The following is a 23,537-nucleotide window of genomic DNA, read 5'->3' as shown; positions in this document are numbered from 1 at the left end:
TAATTAGCTCCATCATCTACAATAACCATGTTTGTAATAATCAAGATACCAAAAACTATATATTGTTACTGTTGAATATCAATCTATGATACTATAGGGCAAATTATTCCAAAAACGCGAGTAATTTTTGAGTAAAACTAAAAAAATTGAATATAAAAGTGTTTTTTTAAAAACTGAAAAAAAATTTACTAATATAAAATAGTAATTTTGTGTAATGTTGAAAGTCCATGTCCAATTATTGGCAAGTATGACATCACGAGTTTGTAACTTTTTAATTTACTTTCAAACAACCACTTGAGTTAAAACATATGTACTAGAGCTGGGCAATTATTCACAATTTAACAATCAGTTAATCATTGAGCTTATTAATTGATTGGATTCAACTAACTGATTACTTTCATGAAACTCAGATAATTGAAATAATTAAAATAAATATTTATCAATTAAGCTTAGCTTGGAACTTATTAAAAAAAAAAACATTTTAACTACATGGATAATTAGAATAATAACAAAAACTAATAACAGGAAACATCAATTTTGATTATTTTCATTATGGTAATTATTATATAAAATTAATCACTCAACTATAATATTTACTAACTGTATACTGGTACTCAAAATTTTGTCTATGTTCAGTCAAATACAGCACCAAATGTCACTATACAGACAATGCTATAATTCTGAAAATTAAATATTTTAAGGATGCTCAAATAATATTACTTAATTTTCTCTTTTGACAAATGATCTCTCAACTCTCTTCCAAGTTTATAGACTTATAACAAAGCAGCTTGTATTAGCTTCCTTTATAGTACCATAACACCAATAACAATAAGTAAGCCATATTTCTATGTAAAACATTTTCATAAAAGTAAATACATTTGTCGTTTTGAAATATTTAATAAGATTTTTTTAAATTCTTACCTTTTCATGGATTTCTTGGGTGGATTGAGCATCACAAAAGGCAACAGTAGCTACATCTTTTAGAATTGGCATCTCAACAGAACAATCTCGACCATCGAGTAATGCAACAAGAGGTCGGGAATGTAAAGGCCCATTTGCTATAGGGCCACGAACTCCAACTGTTGAAAATTCAAATTCTTGTTATAAGTAATATTTTCATACATTATGAAACTTTTAATACTGAAACAACAAAACCAAATGCTAGATTTAGAAATGCACTTTTTGATATGAAAAAAGTTCAATGTTTTTAATTAATAATGTATTACTAGCAGGAAATATGACTTACTTCAAAATAAAAATATGCCTAATTACTGCAAATCATTTACAGTTTAGTAAATCTTAAAACATAAAAAGTTAATAATAAGAAACAAGTTAGATTTAAAAGCAACTTTAAGATTTAATATACATTATACTTCCCCAAACCATTTTCTGAGTAAAAAACAGTAAACACTTCAATGCATGTAAATTAATACACACTCTGAAAAAAAATTTTTTTTCCCCAGTATTATATTTGTATATTTGTTTTGAATTTAATGAAAAACTACTCAAGGGCTATCTGCTCTAACCACCACAAACCATGAAGTTATAGACTAGATGGAAAGCAGTTATACCATGTGACTCACTGCAAACTCTTCAGTTTTTTTTTTTTTTTTACCACAAACAGTTGACTTGACAATCATGTTATAATTATTCCATGGCTAAGAGGATTATTATGTTTGGAGATGGGATTAAAAACTCACTTCATCTTGCAATTCAAGCTCCATGATCATAACTCTATGCCAAACGTTGTGTGTATTAACAAGAAATCAGATTAGAAAAAAAAAAAAAAATTATTCATCAAAATTACTTGTCTCTATTGTAGGTGAATGTATTAAAAAGAACCATGTTGAATAAAACTATAACCAATTTTGAGATAACATCCTTAAATGACAAACAAGATTTTATTATCCTTAAAAGCTTCACAATCAAACATGTACATACTAAAACCAGTTTGCCATAGGCCCAAATCAGACAGACTTCCTACGAGTCTTTTTATTTTTCACCATTTAGCTTGAATAATTTTCTGGGGATTAGAGGAGGCATAAGCACTTCCCAGGTAGTTGGATTAGATATGTACTTTATAGTCTTTGTTAAGATAGATCACACACTGTGTTGACTATCTTAGATTCACCCAAATCATGTATGTGTGAGTATCAAATAACTTCTTTATGGCTACAGATTATTTCTTTATGCATTCTTTGACTAAAACCATCATCCTTTAAAAATTAGTGTTCAATTTACCAAAGTAATGCATTTAATTAGAATAATAATTAAAAAGAAGTTTCAAACATGCCTTGTTTTTCTCACATTTCCAATTCAATTTCAATCACTTTCATATAATACAATCTTTAGATATTTTTACATATCTTAAATTACACAGTCTTTACATTTATTACTGATGTTATTTTCATCATTCTAAAACTTACGAGTGAAAGTAAAAAAATAATACATAAAATATGTAAATCACACTACACCTGCCACACCCAGAGCCAATGAGTTTTTTGCATAATACAAGCACCCATCAGTTTTATTTAAGTTATTCATACACTAGAACTTTATAGGTAAGGATAATAACAAATACAATTATTTTTTTATTTTTATACCTATTATGTTATATGACCTACTTGATGGGTTATCCATTCGGGGTCTCTTAAGAGGCTTCTTCTTATCCATATGTGCAACCTCCAGAGGTTTTATGTACAATGGAATTTCAACTTGAGCAGCTTATGTCAATACACCTGCTTATTTCTCAGCAAAATAATTCAACAATCTCCTAGAAATATAAATTCACTATTTATAATACAGCTTGAAATCCAAGGGACTCAAATATACTTTAACGAATACTTCGTAAACATTAAAAATAAATTAATGACAAGCTGTCAACATTATCAACAAACAAGACTCAATACCAGTTAACACAAAAACATTTATTTCCCTTGAAAACAAACTAAAAATAGGTAGATATAATAGCTTAAATGTATGCAAAAACTGATGAAAGACTAAAGGCATATATTTATTAGTTAACGTCTTGTGTGTTTAATATTTACTTTAACTTAAACTGGAAACAAACCAACATAGTTTTAATCCAAGTCAATTTATGCCACTGAGTCATCAAAAATACTAAATTGAAATTGTATACAAATAAACTCTTGAAAGAAGAACAAACACTGTAAAATAATAATTTATAAAAATTAAAAAACAGCAACTGTATAATTACAAAAGGATGGCTGCTGATGTAACAGAACATTATAATAATTATAAGTAACGATATATCAGAGTAGAATAAACACAGTAACAAATATAGACTAGTTATAATCTATGTTGGTCACTTACTTTGAACAAAGTTAATATTAATAATCCTATAGTAAGTACCAGAATGCAAAAATATTCATTACTGTAAAAATATATACATGTGACAATCACATATTAGCATTTAAAGATACATTTTTCATTAATTTGTGTAATGATGGAAAAAACTATTACACTTTATTTAATATGTTATTTTAGGTTAAAACATTTTCAATTTGAAAATGAACAAAGTCTAGTGTTAGTAATTTTGAACAAATATTTCCTAACCACTTTAGTTTCAAGATATCAGTTTAATTTTGGATTTTGTAACAACTACTTCTTTGAAAAGTAATTTTACAGCATATTTTTTTCTAAATTGCTACTAATACAATGATACTTTTGCCACACAAAACCATAATTTGGTTTTTGACTAATAATAAAAAAAAACACTCAACAAAAACTTTTATTTTAAACCTATACATTTCTAGTTTTAATTATTAATTATGCATTAATGGATAAAGTCAAATATATAACAATTTTTATTCAACAGATTCCTCCAAAGAGACAATGAGAACAAACTATTGAACTTTGCTTTGTAATGACAGATATTACATTTTGTATATGCAAGCCATCATTATTAACTTTCTTACCTTTTTAATACTTTCAAAAGCTGATTGGAATTGCGAGATGTAAATTGTTTAATTACTTTTATAACTCAAAATGAAGAAAATATTTCCAATTAAACAATTTTAGGAAGCTATAAAATTTTAGTAAACGTTTGAAACATTTTAATGTATTACTATAGTAACTTCACTATTACTGTTTGCAGTATATCTAAATATCCCTACTGCCTTTAACTAATACTATTAGGTATCAAAATCCTTCTAAATATAACTTTAAATCTTATGACTGTGCCTAAAGTCAGCTTCTACAATGATTATATGCATTTATCCAATTTGGCTGGTTTTCAACATTGATGTATGAACCACATAACAATGTAGAAATAATTTCTTAGTTTTTGCTTAATTTACTAAATGTGTTCCCACACACAGGTGACACACCTTATTAAACTAACTTGATACTCTGGGTATATTATGAAAAAGCCTCTTGAGATTTGCTCTTCTGAGATCATTGAACATTATATTAGAACTACATCTTATAGTACTTTTAAATGAATACCTCAATGAAATCATATTTTATTTATAGATGCCACCTTTGAGTTAATCTGTAACCTTTGTCACCACACAAACAAGTCCTTTATCAGTTTTCAGTTGAAGAGAACAAAAGAGAAAAATACTGAAATTCTTACTGCCAAAAATCTCGTTTCCTGTCCAATAATAGTATCATTTTGATCAAAGTTAATATGCTACCCACTTACATAACTTTTAGTATATCATACAATTTTCTAGATAATTTTGAAAAGCAAAAGTTTAATAGTGGCAAATGTGTCATATAGCTTATTGCATTTTTCTTAATTCAAGTTATAAGCCCTAAATTTTTACTGGTACTATTGAACTACTTGTATGTAAAAATATATATAATACACACCCATCAAACAGCTCTTCCCAATATAAGGCTATGCTTTCCACTCACAAGCAGTGAACACTTACTTCACTAGAATCAGTCTATATTAGCCTACTTTCTATTATTTTCACCACTAAAGAATAGACAAATCAAAAATCCCCATACACAAAGTGCATACTCCAGTAGAGAAGTTTTTATGCAAGGTACTCCTAGAACCAATATAAAACACTGTTATGACTTATAAGAGTTCAAAAATTAAGACAACAGCTAAGATAGCCACTTATCTATACAATTTTTTTTCCTGAAAAAGTTGCTAGAAGGAAATTGCACAGAAATTTTTAGGTCATAAAATAATTTAGTTATAACAATAACTTTGAACAACAAAGTCTATTTAAAAACTATTGTTTTTTATAAACGCTAGGGACCATTCAAAATTGCCATCATCAAAAACTACTCAACAATGTTTAATAAAGGTTGGTATATAAAACAAATGTATAAAATTCATGACAAGAGTCAGATATATTTTATATTTTTCTCACAATTCCATTATTTAATACATGCAACTAACAGGACTTTTATTTCATTCTTTTCACTCCATACAAAGTCTCATATTTCAACATTTTTGACGTTATCAAAAGATGGCTGTTCTTAGGATAATGGAACAATGTTAAATAATTTGTAATGATGAATTAAATGATGAATTTTAATTGTGAATTATATCTTATAACTTGTGATAGTTTTCTTGTTGCTATTCTTCTCTCAATAAACTTGAACTCCTTCAAGCTGATCAATCTTACATATGCATACCACATATTGAAATATTATATTTCTGCATCCCAAAGGAACTTAACTTTGCTAGAGGAATTTCATCTTTTCACTTAGCTTTCCCACTTGAAAATACATGATCCATCCATATTCCTTTACTTATGATCAATGAAAGTGACCACACTGCATGAATTAAATAAAAAAAAAATTCATCAGGAAAAGTAATTTCACATGAGGTAATGTAATCTTCATGATAGCTTTCCTTGAATGAATGTATTTATACTGCATTATTTCTATCCCTGTCCACTTACAATGACTTATTTGATTCAGTACATAACATTAATATTTTCCACAATATACAACACTAATCTTTTTTAAGGGCACTTTAATAACTTCTGAGTAAGAATAGTATAATTAATACTTTCTCAATCATGTTCAAGTACAAACCTGTAATTACCCTTTCATTCTTCACCATGTTAAAGATGTTGCTTGGTTAATTTTTATTATTTACAAAAACTTACAAGTGTTAAAAAGTATAGTAGAATTAGTGCTATAAAAATCATACATGGTGAAAGCAGTAGTGTCAACTCATGTATGTAAGAATCCCATACACACACACACACTGTTAACTGCCAAACTATCTTTTGGATAATCATACTCCACTCCTCATTTATGACTGGAATGTCAACTTAAAATGCCCTATTTTTATTTCCAAGCAACACAATGTATTTAACTGAGATAGTCAGTTTTTAAGAAAAGCAAAGTGTATTTTATTTCCTATCAACATCAATAACAAAGGCCAGTTTCTGCTACCAATATATTTCTATAAGTTGCATTAAAACAACATAATGCTCTAGAAAAGGTTTTATTCCTGGTTTGTCAGCTAAAATTAAAATGGAAATGCACCATCAAATAACCTTGTTACTTTGACTAGTACACCAATGCACACTATGAGCTTTCTGCAAGAATCACACCCAAGCTCTAAATCTAAAGTTTTGGTCAACACTCAAAAACTATTTCCTTTTACATGCACTGTTCAAATTAACATACTTCAAGTCAACACTTTTTTTTTGTTTGTTATCTTATGACAAAAATTTTTGATAATGAGTAAATAAAATAATAATCTTTACTCTTATTATTATTTTTTTAGATTATGTCAGTTTCATATGTTTTTAAACAAAGAATCTCAGAAGAGAATTTGAAACTTATCTTTATCTACATCTAGTAAATGTTTTTAGCCCTGGGGCTATACAATCTGTCATATGAAATATAGCATCTCACATACGTAAGTGAAATTCATATCATAATTAACTAAACTCCACACTTTATAGTAAGCCTAAGTTGGCCAATGAGATCCAAAATTCCTTTAAAATGTAGTTCTCAGCTATTCTTTTATTCAGTGTGAATTAATAAATTCTATATTATAAGCAGTATAAATTAAGTTAAAGTTGTATGACAGTACTTTAACATACAATAATAAAACTAGCATCTTCAAATCATACACAAGCATAAAAGAAATACATGACACTAACATTTATGACAATCATATATTCAGTACAGAAATATGTAAAAAAAGGTATCAAATACTGCTACATACATAATTTAAAATAGATTGCAGTGCATATTTACATAAAATTACACCATGATGAATGGCCACACTTACTTTGTACACTCACTCCAAATGCCAAAATTACCAGCTTCTTATGAACAATGTTAGATGCTGGCAATATTTTGCAATGACCCTATTTTACATATGGAGTATCAGTTGCTATCATAATAACTTGACTTTATGCTCCTGCATACATAGTTTTCACTTAGGATATCTGTTCAAATTGCCTGCAGTCAACTACACTGAAGCTTTAATTATTATAATGAGACATAGTACTAGTGTGTGTAGTACTGACTAATTTTGAAACTTAGGCTTCTGTTCTTTGATTTTTGATCTTAATGACAACAAATGCTTTCTATAATTATTCAGCAAGAAGAATAATACTACTTCATCTAACAAACATGGAAGACAAAATAATCAAAATATAGTGTAACAAAGATAAACAAGGTTAGAACATTTTAAAAACATCTGAATGAATCCATGAATAAAACAATGGGAAAAATGTTGGACTCCAGTATTATATTTACACTGATGTATAAAAGTTGACAGATGAAATGTAAAAAAGTCACCCACCCCTCATGCAAAAAACAAACAAAGCATAAGTTTTAAATCATTTGAAAATACACATTTACAAAAAAATATTTTTTTGATCCAGAACTGTATTTCCTAAATTTACATCTGAAATCAAAAGGTTGATGTATTAATCTAAATTACACCAGCAAATTACGTTAAAATAAGTATAACTGAAGTTTTATGACACATTATGGTAATCATTAAGGACTAAATATATTTTGCTAAGTAAACATATTTATTGAAATTCTGAAACAAGTTAAGAATTGTTAATGGTAAATGGATATTGGTGAGGGCATTGTAAATAGGTACTATATAAAAGGTATTAAAAATGCAGCTTAAAGAATAAAACACTGACATCTGTATATTTTACTATTACCATAATCATGTTACTGATATTTTATGCATAAGTACGATAATATTGGTAAATTATATTAAAAAAGCCATAAACACTATATAATACTTTTGGAAATTTCCAATGCAGCTACTCAACTGAAACTGCACACTGATAAATATTTCTTCACACTCCTTTTTTACTGTAATTTGTTTTTATTGTTAAATTAAAAAATAGGATAAATACAGCTTAAGTAAATATACTATGTATTATTTATTTAATATAAAACATAAATGTTAAAGAACCACCATTTTTTGTTTGAAAAACAAAAACATTTACATGTTCTTACAAAGTGTATCAAGACACAATAAAGATAGAGCAAAGATTCTTTTTGTCTTAGCAGCATATCTTTCTTTTACCACTAACAACATTCAAAATTGTGTGAGACCCACAGTCATGTTACATTAAAAAATCAAATGATCATTTTGCATACGAATGCAACAAAGCACAAAGCATTAACATTTTATGTGGATACATTTTGTCAGTATACAAAAACAGGAAACAAATATAGATGATCTATTTTAGATACCCCCAAAAATATTTTCAGTATTGAGTAACATTATTACTACTAGTAACCATGTGAATTAGAAATCATACTTGAATGGCAACAGCGATGATTCTACATTAGCTTCAGTGAGTGAACACACTGAGCGACATTGTTTTATTTAATGAGGGTTTAATCATCCCCACCACAACTACTTGTTAAGTTATTGAACAGTATTTACTCTTGTGATAATAAGTAATTCAAACACACAATATACATGGCATATTTGTTTATGTTAACCTATACAGCTTTTAGTTTAATTTCAAATGTTATAGAATTACTACAATGAAGTATGTCCATGATCCTCTTTTTTATGGTATTTTCCATTTCCTATACCCTTCTATAAGTAACCTCAACAACTTGTTCACACAAACTCACACTAAGCTGGTTTAGACTTTAAAACACAATTACTGCAAACAACTTCTTAAGTGCTGACATACACACATATATATCTTAATTTTTTTCAGATAGGTTAATTTAAAGATACAGTCATTAAAAATAATCTACAATTTTAGTTAGTTTTCTATTTACACTCATGGAGAGCCTTTTCCCAAATATAAATCTATAATATTCACAAATTTTGCATTGCAGTATAACAAAAATTAACTTCTACTCAGCTTTGTGCTAAAAACCTGTGTATTCTTGAACTGGAAGTTTTATTATGGTAAATAAACCATTATTATTACATAGCCCAAATTTATTTTGTTTTCTTGCTGCAAGGTGATATTATTAAGTCAAAGTATTTTGAAAATTCAACCACTATTCTCTGGCATTACTAACTATAATGGTGAAGTTCAGATTAGTGAACATGGATTTTATTACAGAAAGATTAAAAGTTGTGTGAAAGAAGAACTTTAAGAGACTCAACAAGCAAAAGTTCAGGTTATATAAGCAAGGAATATTTGACAGAAATGTAATAAAATCTCTTTGGAATTTTTTTAAATATAATTCTTAGATGTTGCAGAGTAACAAAGTTGAAAAAACAAATGGTTTAAACATTGACAGAACTGGAACACATTTAAAATGAAAGTTGGAAAATAGCATATAATGTATAAAATATATGTTTACTTGTAGATGAAAACAACTTTACAAGTATAATGATAAGTTTTAAAAACTCAGTTTAGGAGTTCAATCAGTCTGCTATAGTACATCTACAATACTTCAACACTATCAGGGAGCACAATGAAAAAACAGTGTAATTAATAATTTTTAAAAATGCCAAACAGCTTTGCCAAGTTGGAAGTGTGAATATTATGTAGCATAGTAGTACTCTAAAAACACAGTTTTTGCAGTAGTATGGAGAGTGGCATGAGTGGCTTATTAGGGAAGGTCATGTTTTATGACAACTTGTGAGCAGTAAACAAATAAGAGAAAACTTAAAATGTCATTCAAATTTATACAGAATCTACACAAGTCAATCCATATAGACAGGGAATCTTTTTATTTACAACGCAGGTACATAGCACTGTAGCTTTCGTCTGGACATATGAATCTGTGAAAAAAAAGTGAAAATTCTGATTTCTTGTAATACTGCCAAATGTAGAAACAAAGTAATGAAACATTACATTGATAAACATTTTAATGAAAAATGCCAACAATATTTGCCTTTGGTGAGGTGAGAGCATTTAAAAACAAAGTGCGTAATTTACATTCTATATTTCTACCAGAATAAACCTGGTAAAAAGCAATTGATAACTATCACGATAAAAAAAATAAATTTATAATATTCAGTAAAGTTACTTCAAACTAAAGTTAGCTGAGGCTACTGCAGTAAATACATTTGTATGAGACAGTTGAAAAATAAAAATAGTTAACACCCCCATGAGACCAAGAACAAAATTATGACCATCAATAGTTTTATTACAAGTTACAGTTTTTACTAAAACCTTTTGTTAAAACTCCTGTACTTGAGAATGATTGCAACAGTGATCCAAACATGCTACATGTTTTAAGCATTTTCTTCTGTACTGCAAGAACTATAACTTGTAATAAAATAGTTAAAATCAATAAGTACACTCAAAATGAAACTACTGTTGAAAATATATTTCAATGATAAATGTGTGTTTTTCTTATAGCAAAGCCACATCGGGCTATCTGTTGAGCCCACCGAGGGGAATCGAACCCCTGATTTTAGTGCTGTAACTTCGTAAACATACTGCTGTACTAGCTGGGGACTCAATGATAAATAATGCACATTTCATAACATGCTTAATGGTACCTACAGTATACAAATAAGATTTATTGAACTCTAAGCATCAACTCTCAAATTACTGACTTGTTTTTAACCAGTGGTGAATATGTAAAATACACAGAGGACCCCAGATTAATTACAATGTTGATTATATTTTTGGTCAAATCTTTGGGTGTGTGTAATCCATATATAATTCGGGACCCTTTACCAAAGAAATTCCTGGATCAACAACCACTTGAGTGAACAACTTGTTAAAGCAAATGTATAAAAAAAAAAAACAGAAGGGATAAGGACCTCACATCAGCCTAGGATTAAGACACTGCCATGTTACAAACAAGAGTGTGATTATTGAGAGATAATTTAATTATAACTATAGTAGTGCCATAATATGGGTGGGGGTTTGAAACCAGAACTGAAACCAAACAAGATAACATTTATGATATATCACTTCTGATGACAGTTGTACAGAAAATTGTTTCTCAAAGGATACTTCCTTTGATGCTGTAGCTATTATGGTTATATCAAAATAATCTCACACAGAGAAGCAAACAGATAGGAACAGATTGTCCCTTATTATGATAATATCAGATAATATTCTTCAATAGTACCAGAAATGAAAAACTCAGTAATGTTGACCAACTTTATTGTTTTTAAGACAACAAAAACACCAGTTTTTCATATTTTTAATTTCTTAAATTTCACCACTAGAAGATGAGTTTTTGTGTTTTTTTACACAATCTTTTCTCTCCTTTTTCCTTCTGTGAATTTTAATTTCATTTATTTAATTGATGAATCATTTCAATGCTGTAAACTAAATGTTGCAATGCAAGTTTGACAACTGAAAAACATTCACTGTTTTGAATAAGAGCAGAGAAAAAAGCAAAACTTCACATGACCTGAGAAGTAGCAAGGTTTTAACCCTCGCAAGACACAAAGTACATTTTATTTAAAACCAAATCAGAATTAAACACTTTTCTTGAAGCTACATATTAACTACAGGTAGCTACATAAAAATGTCTGGGAAAATTTCAGCTGAAATGTTCTGTTTAATTTGACTATGTAAAACCAGTTCTGGAAAACAGCTTTAATACAATGCTTCTATATGTAAACACAAGCAAAAACCACTGTTTTCAAAGTAAATGTGCTTCAAGTTTTGTACTTACATCAAAGGCACTAAAGCTCTCTGCTGCAGTCTCTAATTTTGAATTATACTAAGCAGATGGAAGACAGTCAACAGCATCTCACCATCCACTATAAAATAATGAGTGCTACTCTTGCAATACATCCACAGCTAAAAGTGCAAGACATATTTTTGGGTATTGCACAAATTGAAATACAGTTTATCAACACTCCAAAACATGGAGCTTTATCACAGAATTAATTTATGTTACACCAAGTAAAACAAAAACAACAACTACAAAAGTTATGATTATAATGATGGTGTATACAAGGTGTTTGCATGAAATTTTTAAACTCATTGTTACTAAAAATATACTAACAAAATAACTTAAGTTTTCCTGCACATCTGTATGTAAATGTATTTTAACATATAATTATAAGTATCATTTGCTGCTCAACAAAGTTATTCTGTTATTAAATACAATAGTAAATAAACATTTGAAATACACAATTATACCAGAACCTAGAGAAAGTTCTTATAGAATGACACACCATCCTGTCTTATGCACATTTTACAAAGTTCATTTAGCTAATATCAGATGACATGGCTAACTTGTATAACTCACCTCAAGAATATGAAAAATGTGATATCGAAATGCCTCTTTTCCTTTCAGTGTTATATAACATGACACCAATACTCACACACATTCATAACATTTTATGTTGTCTTTATACTTTAAGTAAAAACTATTAAACTTGAGGCTGTTATACCTCAATCTAATTGCCCAAAATACATTTCACCCGTAACCATTAGAAGATATTAATAGTTGTAGTAGATGTAAATTAGGACAAGAAACTTTGTTTTTATATTGCAAGTAAGTAATAGGGCATCCTTCTGATTTCCATACTTGTTCAACCAGTTCACGTTACCTCCTGAATAAGAGCAGTATACTAAGCCAAGCAGATTTATAACCATCAAACATAAGGTGAAAAAAAAGGTCAATTTTTCTGTGTGATGTGCATGTACAGATGTGCACATCTTTTTTTATAGATCTATGCTACAACACATACATTTATCAATACTGGGTAGTTATGTAGCAAACTTCACATCTAAAATGATTTTACCTTAAAAACAATTTGGGCTAGGAGAGCTAATTTTGCATATTATACTATATATGGTTCTGAAACACCATGTACTGGGTCCAAGTTTTCATGATCAAATCATATGACCCTTAATGTACTTCTGGTATGATATTTTGTTCTCCTATAGACCAAGCTGGTACTGAGCGAGGTGAAACTCTGTTTAAAAATGACTTAATTGGATGTCAATTTCCTCTAGGAACATTGTTTTTTGTATTTGATAAATGTAAGCATTCAACTTCAATAAACCATTTCTCTAGGAATAAACATACATAAAAGTCCTATTGATATGAACTGACCCCCATGGTTAAGCAGTAAACTTCAGGGCTTATAATGCTAGAAACTGGAGTTTGTTCTTTATAGCAAAGTTCAGATCATCCAAAGAATTGCTTCATACTAAAACAGAAAAAACCTTTAAGTTCAAAGAAATTTTGAATGTAAAGTAAAAACTACCTATTCAAACTTATTGGGTAGCATATACCTAATGTTAAATTGGGATATGACTAACAAAGTATATAGAACACACTTATTTTAAAACATCAATATCTTTGTTTACCAATTAAATTTTCCCAACTAAAATTAACATTATTACAAGTGCTTGAAGCAGTTTATAAATGTCTGAAAACTGATTATGTGCATAACTAAAATCTAGCCAAATGCACAGTGTGATAATCATTTTGACAATATATAATGTTTCAAATTTACACCTGAACAATTATGTCATCAGGGATGACTGAAAATATGTTTAGTCACTTATTCTTAACTTTTAGTTTACTTGACAGTTTATCAATGGTGCCACAAAATATATAAAAATAAGGCAAATTATTGAAGTAGAAACCATGAACATTTAGTCATATTCTAGAGTTACAATATTCATCGTGTGATGCAGTTTATGAATAAACTTTTTGTTTTATTTCACTTCATAAGATCTTACAACTTATAATTCTTAACCAATTCCATGATACTGATACATAGCAACAGATACTCAATTTTCCTTCCACATGTACAATTTGTCCAGTGATAAATAATTTCATCAGAGTTGAGATACTGCAGTAAACATTGTGATGGAGTTTCATTTACAGGTCATATCACAGCCAACTCATTCAGACAATGTTATCATTGTCCATTTAAATAATGCCACTTTTATGTGTAAGGATATTTAACATTGTCTGTGTTTACCAACCACTTTCCTGTGTAAAGGCACTTATCAGTGTGTACTACTGTTCTACTTCCTTTCACACAAGTCAACTCTCAGTATCGTGAAAAGCACCGACAAATTGTTACATATATTGGTTAAGACTAATAGTTTTAATACATATAAAGTAACTGTAAAGAAATGTAAGGAAAAGGCAAATTAAACTGGAAACCCTATTATAAGATTTCTATTTCATTTCAATCAAGACTTCTTGAACATGTGTGTTTTTATATCATAAAGGAAAAGGCAAATAGTTGTCAAATTTTAAAAACTCAATGTCGTTTGCTGCTCTCAAACCTTCTTCAACACAGCCAATCATTAATTATGTCCATTGATCAAACGTAACTCTTGATTGTTACTGTCATTCTAATGTTAAAAGTTTAATTTGACTCCAATAGAAACAAGTACACTTTTAGAAAAAATCTCAGTACACAATACTAATTTAATAAAAGAATGCACGTGGAGAGGGATACTTGTGTTGACCTACTCATATTATCAATTGTACAGTATAGAAAAGCCAAATATAGTACAAAATCGTTAATCTTGCCACTGGTATCAATAAGTACTCGATACATTGACCATAATAAACACAACCACACATTTGAGAAACAAACACTGCCATGAACTATGTAACCCATTTTTCTCAATTGGAAATTTATACAAGGTACTAGCTCTGAACACTATACAATGCATGGTCGTGGAAATTTCAACTTACAAGTCATGCTCACTATAGTATTAAACACCTTCCTGTGTTAGTCTTAATAGGAAAATGGGTAAATTAGAAATATTACGTAGCTATTCAAACTCTTTAATCGTAAATAATTACTCTCTTTGTGACTATAAAATCTATATATTTGTTAACATAAATTATACACGTACTTGTTATTGTTTTTTTAATTTGTTATGCGCGTTAGATTCCTTTTTTCTTCAAAAGTAAAAATTAAAAATAACTGTGATGAAGAGGCCTAATGCATTCCTCAATTGGTCATATCCTCTGCTTTGGGTTTGTTTCAAACAATTAATAATTTTCAAAACACCCTGTTATAAAATAGTTATGTAAATACATAATTTTCAAACCAATTATAAAAATAGTTTTAAATATTTGCAATTTCTCTTTCAGCTTGTTGCAGCTAATGACAAGGTATATCTGTAGGTCTGATAATATGGTGCACATGTATAAGACAAAACTGACTCTTGATGTTCCAACTTAATCCAGTATATCACAGAAATGATTAACATAAACAAGTTTTTGCAAATTCAAAATATAACAGATAAGACATTAATTCAAAAACATTTTTACTTTCTACTGAAATTTCAAAATATAACATACGAAATATATTTTGAGATTTTTCAGTTTCAGCTAAACTACAATACTTTTTTTTTATTTTACAGTTTTGTCAAAAATACATAAATAGATCTTCAGAATTCCATAAAAGTTTAAAACAAATGGGTCACCTGTATTGATTTGCAATGATGCGGTATTAACATATGTGATATGCGTTCAACACAAAAAACCAATTAGTCTGAAATAGGTATGAAAATACTTGGTGTTAAGTGTGTTGAACATGGTACTTACTCACAGAAAAATATGAAAAGAACATGCGATCAAACGTTATTTATTATGTAATGTAGGTAACGCCCATTCTTTAATATATCCCTGTATATTTTTATTACTAGCATGGACAATACAAACTACCTTTGTTTCACGCAAAGTGTAAAACTTCTTTACATTGAAGTATCTGAAAAGTAGGAAACATCACGCAAACAGCAATTTCACTCGAACCTAATGTACGTTTACTTTAATACCGTTCGTCGTCGCATAGTTACGTAGGCAGATTGTTTACAACGTCACTCAACTCTCAGTTTTATATAAGAATAAACAAAGTCATCATAACACAAGTTATTAACTTTATACTGAAGAGTTTATGACTAAATTAAAGAGACTTGACACCAGTTTCAACACATTCTCATATATTCTCTTACGATAGTTGTGCAGATCGAGTACAAGTTGTTATTCACAATAAGAATACACCCTACGCAACCTGTTTATTTGTAGTTTTTGAAAACAGTCATTGATTGAAATAAACATCTCAAATCCAATCGTTCCCTAATTACGCAAGTTTAACCAATTGTGTTTAAAATTTTTCTGAAAAACCTACTTTCACGCCAGGAATGATTATAATTTGTTTGTGAGTTTCGCTCAAAGTTGTTCGACTATCTGGCCAGTCAACACTACTCACCGTCAACTCTTTGTTTGTTTGTTTGTTTTGAATTTCGCGCAAAGCTACATGAGGACTATCGGCACTAACCGTCCTTGAGTTACTCTCTTACCAACGAATAGTGGGATTGACCATAATTTATAACGCCCCAACGGCTGAAAGGATGTTGGGGCGTTTGGTGTGACGGGGATTGGAAACTGCGACTCTCGGATTACGAGTCAAGTGCCTTAACCATCTGGCTTTGTCGGACCCGCCAACTCTTTACCAACGAAAATTTGATGGTTCATACCGTTATAATGTACTTACGGCTGAAAAGGTGAGATGTTGGATGAAGGGATTTGAACTACAATCCACAACTTGCGAGTCGAGCGCTCCACTAAACTGATAGTTATCTATTCAAGTATTCGAAACCAGTCTGAAAGCGTGTGGGGAAAGAATTAATAAATGTAGTCCTAACCGAATATAGACTAGTTGCTAATCCATTGTTGTAACGTCTTTATTTAAATTCCCATAGAAGTAGATGACATCAAGGTGAGTACACCTATTATATTTTTCCCATCGTGTTACATTGAAAAAAAAAATCGTCAAAATGGCTATATCTGACGGACTGAGCGAGGCCAAGTAGTTATTGTTTCAAGATGTGAAGTAAAGGTCCCATGGTACAGGCTCCGTTTCCGTAATAATAATAATAATAAAAAAGTTTAAAAACTTTGCATTCCACAATGTTGGACTGGGTTTGTTGTGAGAATGAAGGTTTAATCCAAAAGTTGGTTAGTGGTGGTTAGTATTGACTAGCCGCGTTCGCTTTAGAGTCTAGTCCATATCTTTAATATTAGAAACGTCTGGTAGTCAAACAGCTTTAAGCAAAATACAAGAAAAAAAAAAAAAAAACATACCGATCAAGGAATATTTTGATGATGAATCGTAATTAGTGTATTTATATTGCGGCTTCATACATCCCAATTTTCTCCTTTTCACAAATAGTTAAAAAAACACCATGTACAAACATGCCAATGCTTACTGATAACATATTTCTGTTAACGATTCAGTGAAAGAAATAAGTATTTCGCTGTATAAGTATTCTGCATTACATACTAATTGTTTTTTGTTGTTTTTTTTCAATTCTAACCCATGAAAATTTTATCTTATCACAGTACTGGTAAAAAGATATGCCGTTACCACAGGTATCGAAATAAAGGAGACAATACACCCTCCCCTTTCAGTATTGAAGGAGTATTAACTACTGTTTCCCCTTAATTTCGATAGGTTTACAATTCTCAAATATGAATTGAGATTCTTGCCCAGAATAGTGACTCACAAAATAAAGATAAAGGCCGTACGTTTAATTTTATAGTTCAAAATAGAAAGCCATATTAATTGGTTATTAAATTGCTTACTTTCACATTAATTTCGCTTTAATTTTCATCATGTCGTGATGCCTTCTAAATCAAAATACGCTCAAACTACCATTCTAATCGTAAGAATTTTCCATAGGAACATGCACCTGAATCTACCTGGTTTTCGTCTCGATTTGATGGCGGTACTTTTAACAAATTTAACTTGCAAATTTGCACTCTACTCACAAAACAATATTTTTGTTTTTAGCACTGATGTCAATACTGTAAGTAAATTGACAAAACTAAAGTTAGATACAATATGTACAAATTAAAGCACAATAAAGAACAAATATAAATTCGCGCACGCGCGCGCGTATCATATATATATATATATATATATATACACACACACAAAGATGGTTGTTTTCTTTATTGTACAATTTGATAATGCTCACTTCAACTGCGTCACAATCTTTCGTTAGAGTTTATTGATAAAACTAAGTTTGATACGATATTACATTAAAAATTAATATGTTTAGTCTATTGTTTTGCAAGGAATAAAACCTACAACTGAACACGTTTTCACGGGTTCATTCAAGTTCTTTACTGTAAAACTCTTGATTTCAATATAGGAAAATTTGCACCATTTTGAAGGAAAAGAGAACTATAAACCATTGTATCAAACTGATTCTGATAGCGCTGTGACTATTGAGTTTCTTTATTAATATAAATAATAATGTAATTTAACACTAACTTACTTCTTCATGACTTCACTATAAAAGTAAACAAATAAACGACAAGACAAAACGGATACAACATATAATTTGTCAGCTAAGCCTAAAATAAAAGACGGATAAATTCGATTAGGTTTAGATAAGCTTCTCCGGTGCGAAGTCGGTTACATATAAAAAACGTGTATTGGCAGAATATGGTTTTATGGGTCTTGTCACTGGAAACTTCAACTCTCTAACCACAATGTTTTTATTTATGGGTGTGTTTAGACCTCCTGGTTATACACGTGGTGTAAAAACAGTAACTAGCCCCGGCTTAGGCGTGCTAGCACGTATGAAAGTTTTTCACTCTGGCTTGCTTTCAAGAATTATCCCTATATTAAACTGAAACAATGATAGTGTCAAAATTCTGACATGAAAGCATAATTACTGACCTGAAACTCGTTTCCAATCAACATTTTTTAAGCTCTCAAAAATAACTAAAACCATCAAACGCATAAAATATCAACTCATACAAAATCTATATTCATTACACTTTGTTTAGAAATCGTTATTTAAAACCTTTCTTGTTTCTCAACATACAAGATCTTTAATTTTTGAAACAATATCCACTTTATATAAATTCTGCTGATATGTATTACAAATATTAGATCAACAATGTTAAATGATCTTATATAATTCTTGTTTTAGTTAAATCAAGTAAATAACTAATAGCTGAACAAAGAAGATAACGATATCCGGATAAAAGATATACTTCAAAACCAAAATCTCTGGCCGTTACTATTAATAACTATTACGTATCCGTGTGATTACGATTACTCAAATAATAATAAAAGATTTGGTGACTAACATGTACAATACATTGTTGTTCGTTTAGTAAATGAAGAGATGTGACAAAAGTTTTACCTCATACCCACTAGAAAGACCAAGCAGCAGCAATATTACTCATTGATACAGGCCAGCACTTTGTACAAGCGTCAACTGGGTCAACCGAAAACTGAGGGGACGAGTTAGACTAGACTGATTGTTCATGCAGAACAAGTTCCTTTACAAGAATCAAACACTAAACTGCTCCCCTCGCCCCCACCAAACCGACGTTTGAGTAAAGTTGTTACTAGCTGCAGAATAAGTACTAGTACCATTTACATTTTACTAAAAGGCACAAACCTGGTGACTTGAATCAAGGTCATTTAGGATACCAGCAAGCTTACCAAGTTTTAGAAAGTCAGTCGCGGACAATGGCGGCAGAGATGGCGCGAACAGAAAAGGTTCCCTATCTTTAACGCAAGGGAAGTGGCCTCCCGAGTTGATGTAGCGCAGAGACAGCTCCTTGCGTGAAACACACGTCTCACTCAAAAATGCCCAGACTCGCTGCTGTACACTTGCATGTCACTAACGGAAGACAGATGTAGTAAGTTGAGATTAAGTTCACATCATATATATAGGTCTATAAATATATACTTTACATGCATATATACGTTTTTATCAAACTCTTAGCATGATCACTTTCAGCGCAAGCAATAAAAACAATCGGAGGAAACTGATAAACCATAGTCGCAATGTAAAACCCATACAAACGTAACTTGTATCAAAGTGAGCAAACCTCAATTACGAAATATATATAACAAATTACTGTGAATGTACCATCTGACTTTACTCATTATTTTTACAGAATATTTAAATTGTCATCTCATGCGGCATTTTCCCTTTATGAAAACAATCCATGGTCTGGCAAATATTTTGAAATTTTACTTCTTTACAACTAATACGAAAAATTCGTTTCAATGTTTATAATATCATTATACAGTCTCACTTCTGTAGGTCTGATACATGAATTAGTTTCAAAGCTACTTAAATTAAATATACTAAACATTTTACATAACAACACGTCCTATAAACATAATACAGGTTAACAAAATAAGTGTCTTGATTTTTTTTTTTTACAAAGCAAGGAGAGTCTATATTCAACTGATCTTTTCTAAAAAATAGTTCTTTTTTTTCAATATTGGGTTGGAAATTAATAATAAATCACTGTCAGTGTTTGATATATATCCCAAAGACTCTCACGACAAGGTAAAAAACACCTAAACTTACCTGCACGATAAATCTTATTCTGATAAAGCCGACAATATTTCTTGCAAACGGGTAATCAGGTTTCTGACATTACATTCTTCATAAGTGTGTTCTCATTCAATTATCTCACTAAAACTTAACAGTTGCCTTTCTTTTTTTTTTTTTTTTTTGTTGAAATTGGAAGAGCGACAAGAAACCGAATGTCCAATTCGATTGGTACTTCACAAACGGAACGCCCAAATAAGGTAGTGTGGCTATTCCTTTCCCCGCTAACAATACTGTTCGAAAGAAAAACAAAAGAACGACTACACTTTTCTAAGACTTCTGGCAATTTTTTGTAGCGCTAAGGAGAATGAACACTGGCAACCAACAAGGCAAAAGTGTCGTATCTAAATACGAGGTCCGTTGATTTTGGCTCTTCAGTTCCTAGAGAAATCATAAAGCTCGTACCACAGTCTGCTCTTCAACAAGAAATAAATGCAGTAACAGCGCGTCAACTGTACACAGAAAACCCTGACACGCGCAATAATAAATTATCTCGTACGTTGAGTGTTCCGAAAAAGTGACTTGGCGTCTGCAGCAAGCTCACCGGCTGCTTTAAATATTTGTGCCGTTACAAACAGTAGGAGTTACATTGTTACGTCCGATCGATGACTATAACATACAGTATGAAGCAAACGAAATCAACAGCGTTTTATGGTAAACAAGCACGCAGAAACTGAGTGAATGAAGCAACATTTTCACAAAGTATTATGTCAATGGCCTCTTTGCACTGTACTGGTACAGCAGCGTATGTTCAACATCCATGAAGTACCGCACGAAAGATTCCTACTTTTTATGCGCTCAGAAAGTTTTAGGTGATATTAAATTAAAAGTAGTTAACAAGTTTTTTATCTTTCAACATTCCAAAAAATTATATTTTTTATTCTATTCCACTACCTTATACATATACCTAGAAAATGAGACCCACTAGGTGCCATTCAGAAGTTGATGTGACACGTCTCATAGAAACCACACAGAAATGCATTGTTCATATAACTCGCAAAATAATAAGGTCAGCACTTTTTCTCATATTGTATTTAACATGCATACTTGCCTGTTACAAAAACATAAAAAAATTTTTACTTGGTTTAAAATGTTAATATATGAAACGTTTTAAGGTTATTTATGACATGTATTTGATTGCGTTTTTAAATATTTTTCCTCCTTTTTAATTTTCTAAATAACACCTTGTGAAAAATGTCCTACACTTACCCGAATAGTTTAAACTTGCATAAAATACACTGATCTAGTGAAACATTTTCATCCTGTTCATTATATTAAAATTTACGAAGCATAATGAACATATAATACCAAGTATATTACACAAGAGTAAACAAACGACGCTTCTGATTACTATTGAGTACAATGATTACAAGGAACTTACTCCACATAACATGCAATTTTAACGAAATTTGTAAATTACTTTATCAAAAAATGATTCTATAAAAATAGTTAGCTTAACGTTAAATATTTTTTACTGTACAAAAATCGCACTAATAACAATCATAAAGTTATTATGTCAAGTGAAGATTACAAAGATGCTGTATACAACCTGATACATGGCTATAGTGCCACATTTTACACAAGCTGTAAAATTAATTACTACGATCCTGTAGTATGTAGTAGTGATCAGTACAGTTGTAACGAAAGACATTTTAAAAAGTTCCGTTCCTACAGCTTTATATTATTATATCGTGTTAATAACAAAACAAGTGATTACAAAAGTGCATTAAAATAATGTCAGATAAATACTGAAGAAATTATCACCTTCCACAATTGTACGAAGTTTTTGAGATGAACTTCGATTTCAATGTCAGAAAGAAGATGTACACTACGTTTTTATTTTCGAATTAACTACATATGTTGATTTGGTTAAAATTCCTCACTATACGGATGGTGCCACATTATTTGTGGCAATGCCATAAAGTTCTTTCTTTTGATATAGCTTAGCTTCTCGCGTACTTTAATTTGGGCCAAATTGCTTATAGAACTCATATTTAAATATGATTTATATTAGTTTTTTCCTGACAGATGTCACCACTACTGGAAATTTCAAAAACTCAACACGAAAACTGGCATTTACTACACTGTTTAACATAGATTTCACTTGCTGGGTTTTTGGTTTTAAAGACTTGGCAGAGTCAGATGTGTTAAATTTCTTCATCCCTCCTCGTAGATGATAGTACTTTCAGCGAAATGATTGCAGTTGCAAGAGAACATTAAAGTTATTACTATACAAGGTTCAAAGTAATCCGTACTTCCTCTGACCCCTTTCAGGGCAATGTCCATGTAAATAATTCTTGTAATATTCGGTGGATGTATATGATTTTCTTTGGTTCATTATTACAAAGTCCTGAACTTAACGAATAGTTCCAGTGGAATATCGTCTTTCATCAGTTCTTACAACTCCTTGTGAGAATTTTTAAAGCTGTCAAAGCGACTTTAAAAACTATTGCAAATTATCTTAATCTATCGTGAGGTTGTACCTTCTTAAATAGTTATATTTATGGTACATATACTAACGGGTAAGATGTACTTGGAACTATCTGCATCAGGTATGTAGTAGCGATCTAATTTACATAACAGGTCATTTTTGTACCAATTTTGAGCGAAATAAATTAGAAAATAATTTTGGAGTATCTCGGAAAGTGTTTGTACGTTGGCATATCAGTGCAGGAAATATAATGAAGTGGATCTCGGTAGTCTGTATCTGTAGTTAATATTGAAATTATGTTGTTGTTTTTTGCGATTTTTTAATGTAACGTACTGCTATGTTTATTCATGCCGAACACGCAT

At 30.2% G+C, this 23,537-nt stretch overlaps 1 protein-coding gene across 7 annotated transcripts in view; it reads right to left on the bottom strand.

Annotated features, from left to right (window-relative positions):
* LOC143255628 (C-terminal-binding protein-like) overlaps positions 1-23,537 on the bottom strand; it is a 95,326-nt gene that overhangs the window by 9,266 nt on the left and 62,523 nt on the right. The window contains exons 1-4 of one of the 7 annotated variants that reach the window (XM_076511585.1): positions 20,721-21,479; positions 19,838-20,018; positions 2,625-2,773; positions 922-1,079 (exon numbers count right to left, since the gene is read on the bottom strand). In XM_076511585.1, coding sequence (XP_076367700.1) covers positions 922-1,079; positions 2,625-2,673 — 207 coding nt within the window. In that variant the 5' untranslated portion in view covers positions 2,674-2,773; positions 19,838-20,018; positions 20,721-21,479. Of the gene's footprint in view, positions 1-921; positions 1,080-2,624; positions 2,774-13,443; positions 13,536-19,532; positions 20,019-20,720; positions 21,480-23,537 lie in introns of those variants that run through there. The other 6 variants (XM_076511584.1, XM_076511587.1, XM_076511586.1 and 3 more) reach the window with 6 other exon arrangements.

This window comes from Tachypleus tridentatus, chromosome 7, assembly GCF_004210375.1.
Source record: "Tachypleus tridentatus isolate NWPU-2018 chromosome 7, ASM421037v1, whole genome shotgun sequence".
In the NCBI taxonomy this organism is placed as follows: Eukaryota; Metazoa; Arthropoda; class Merostomata; order Xiphosura; family Limulidae; genus Tachypleus; species Tachypleus tridentatus.
This window is presented reverse-complemented; position numbering and strand designations above follow the sequence as displayed.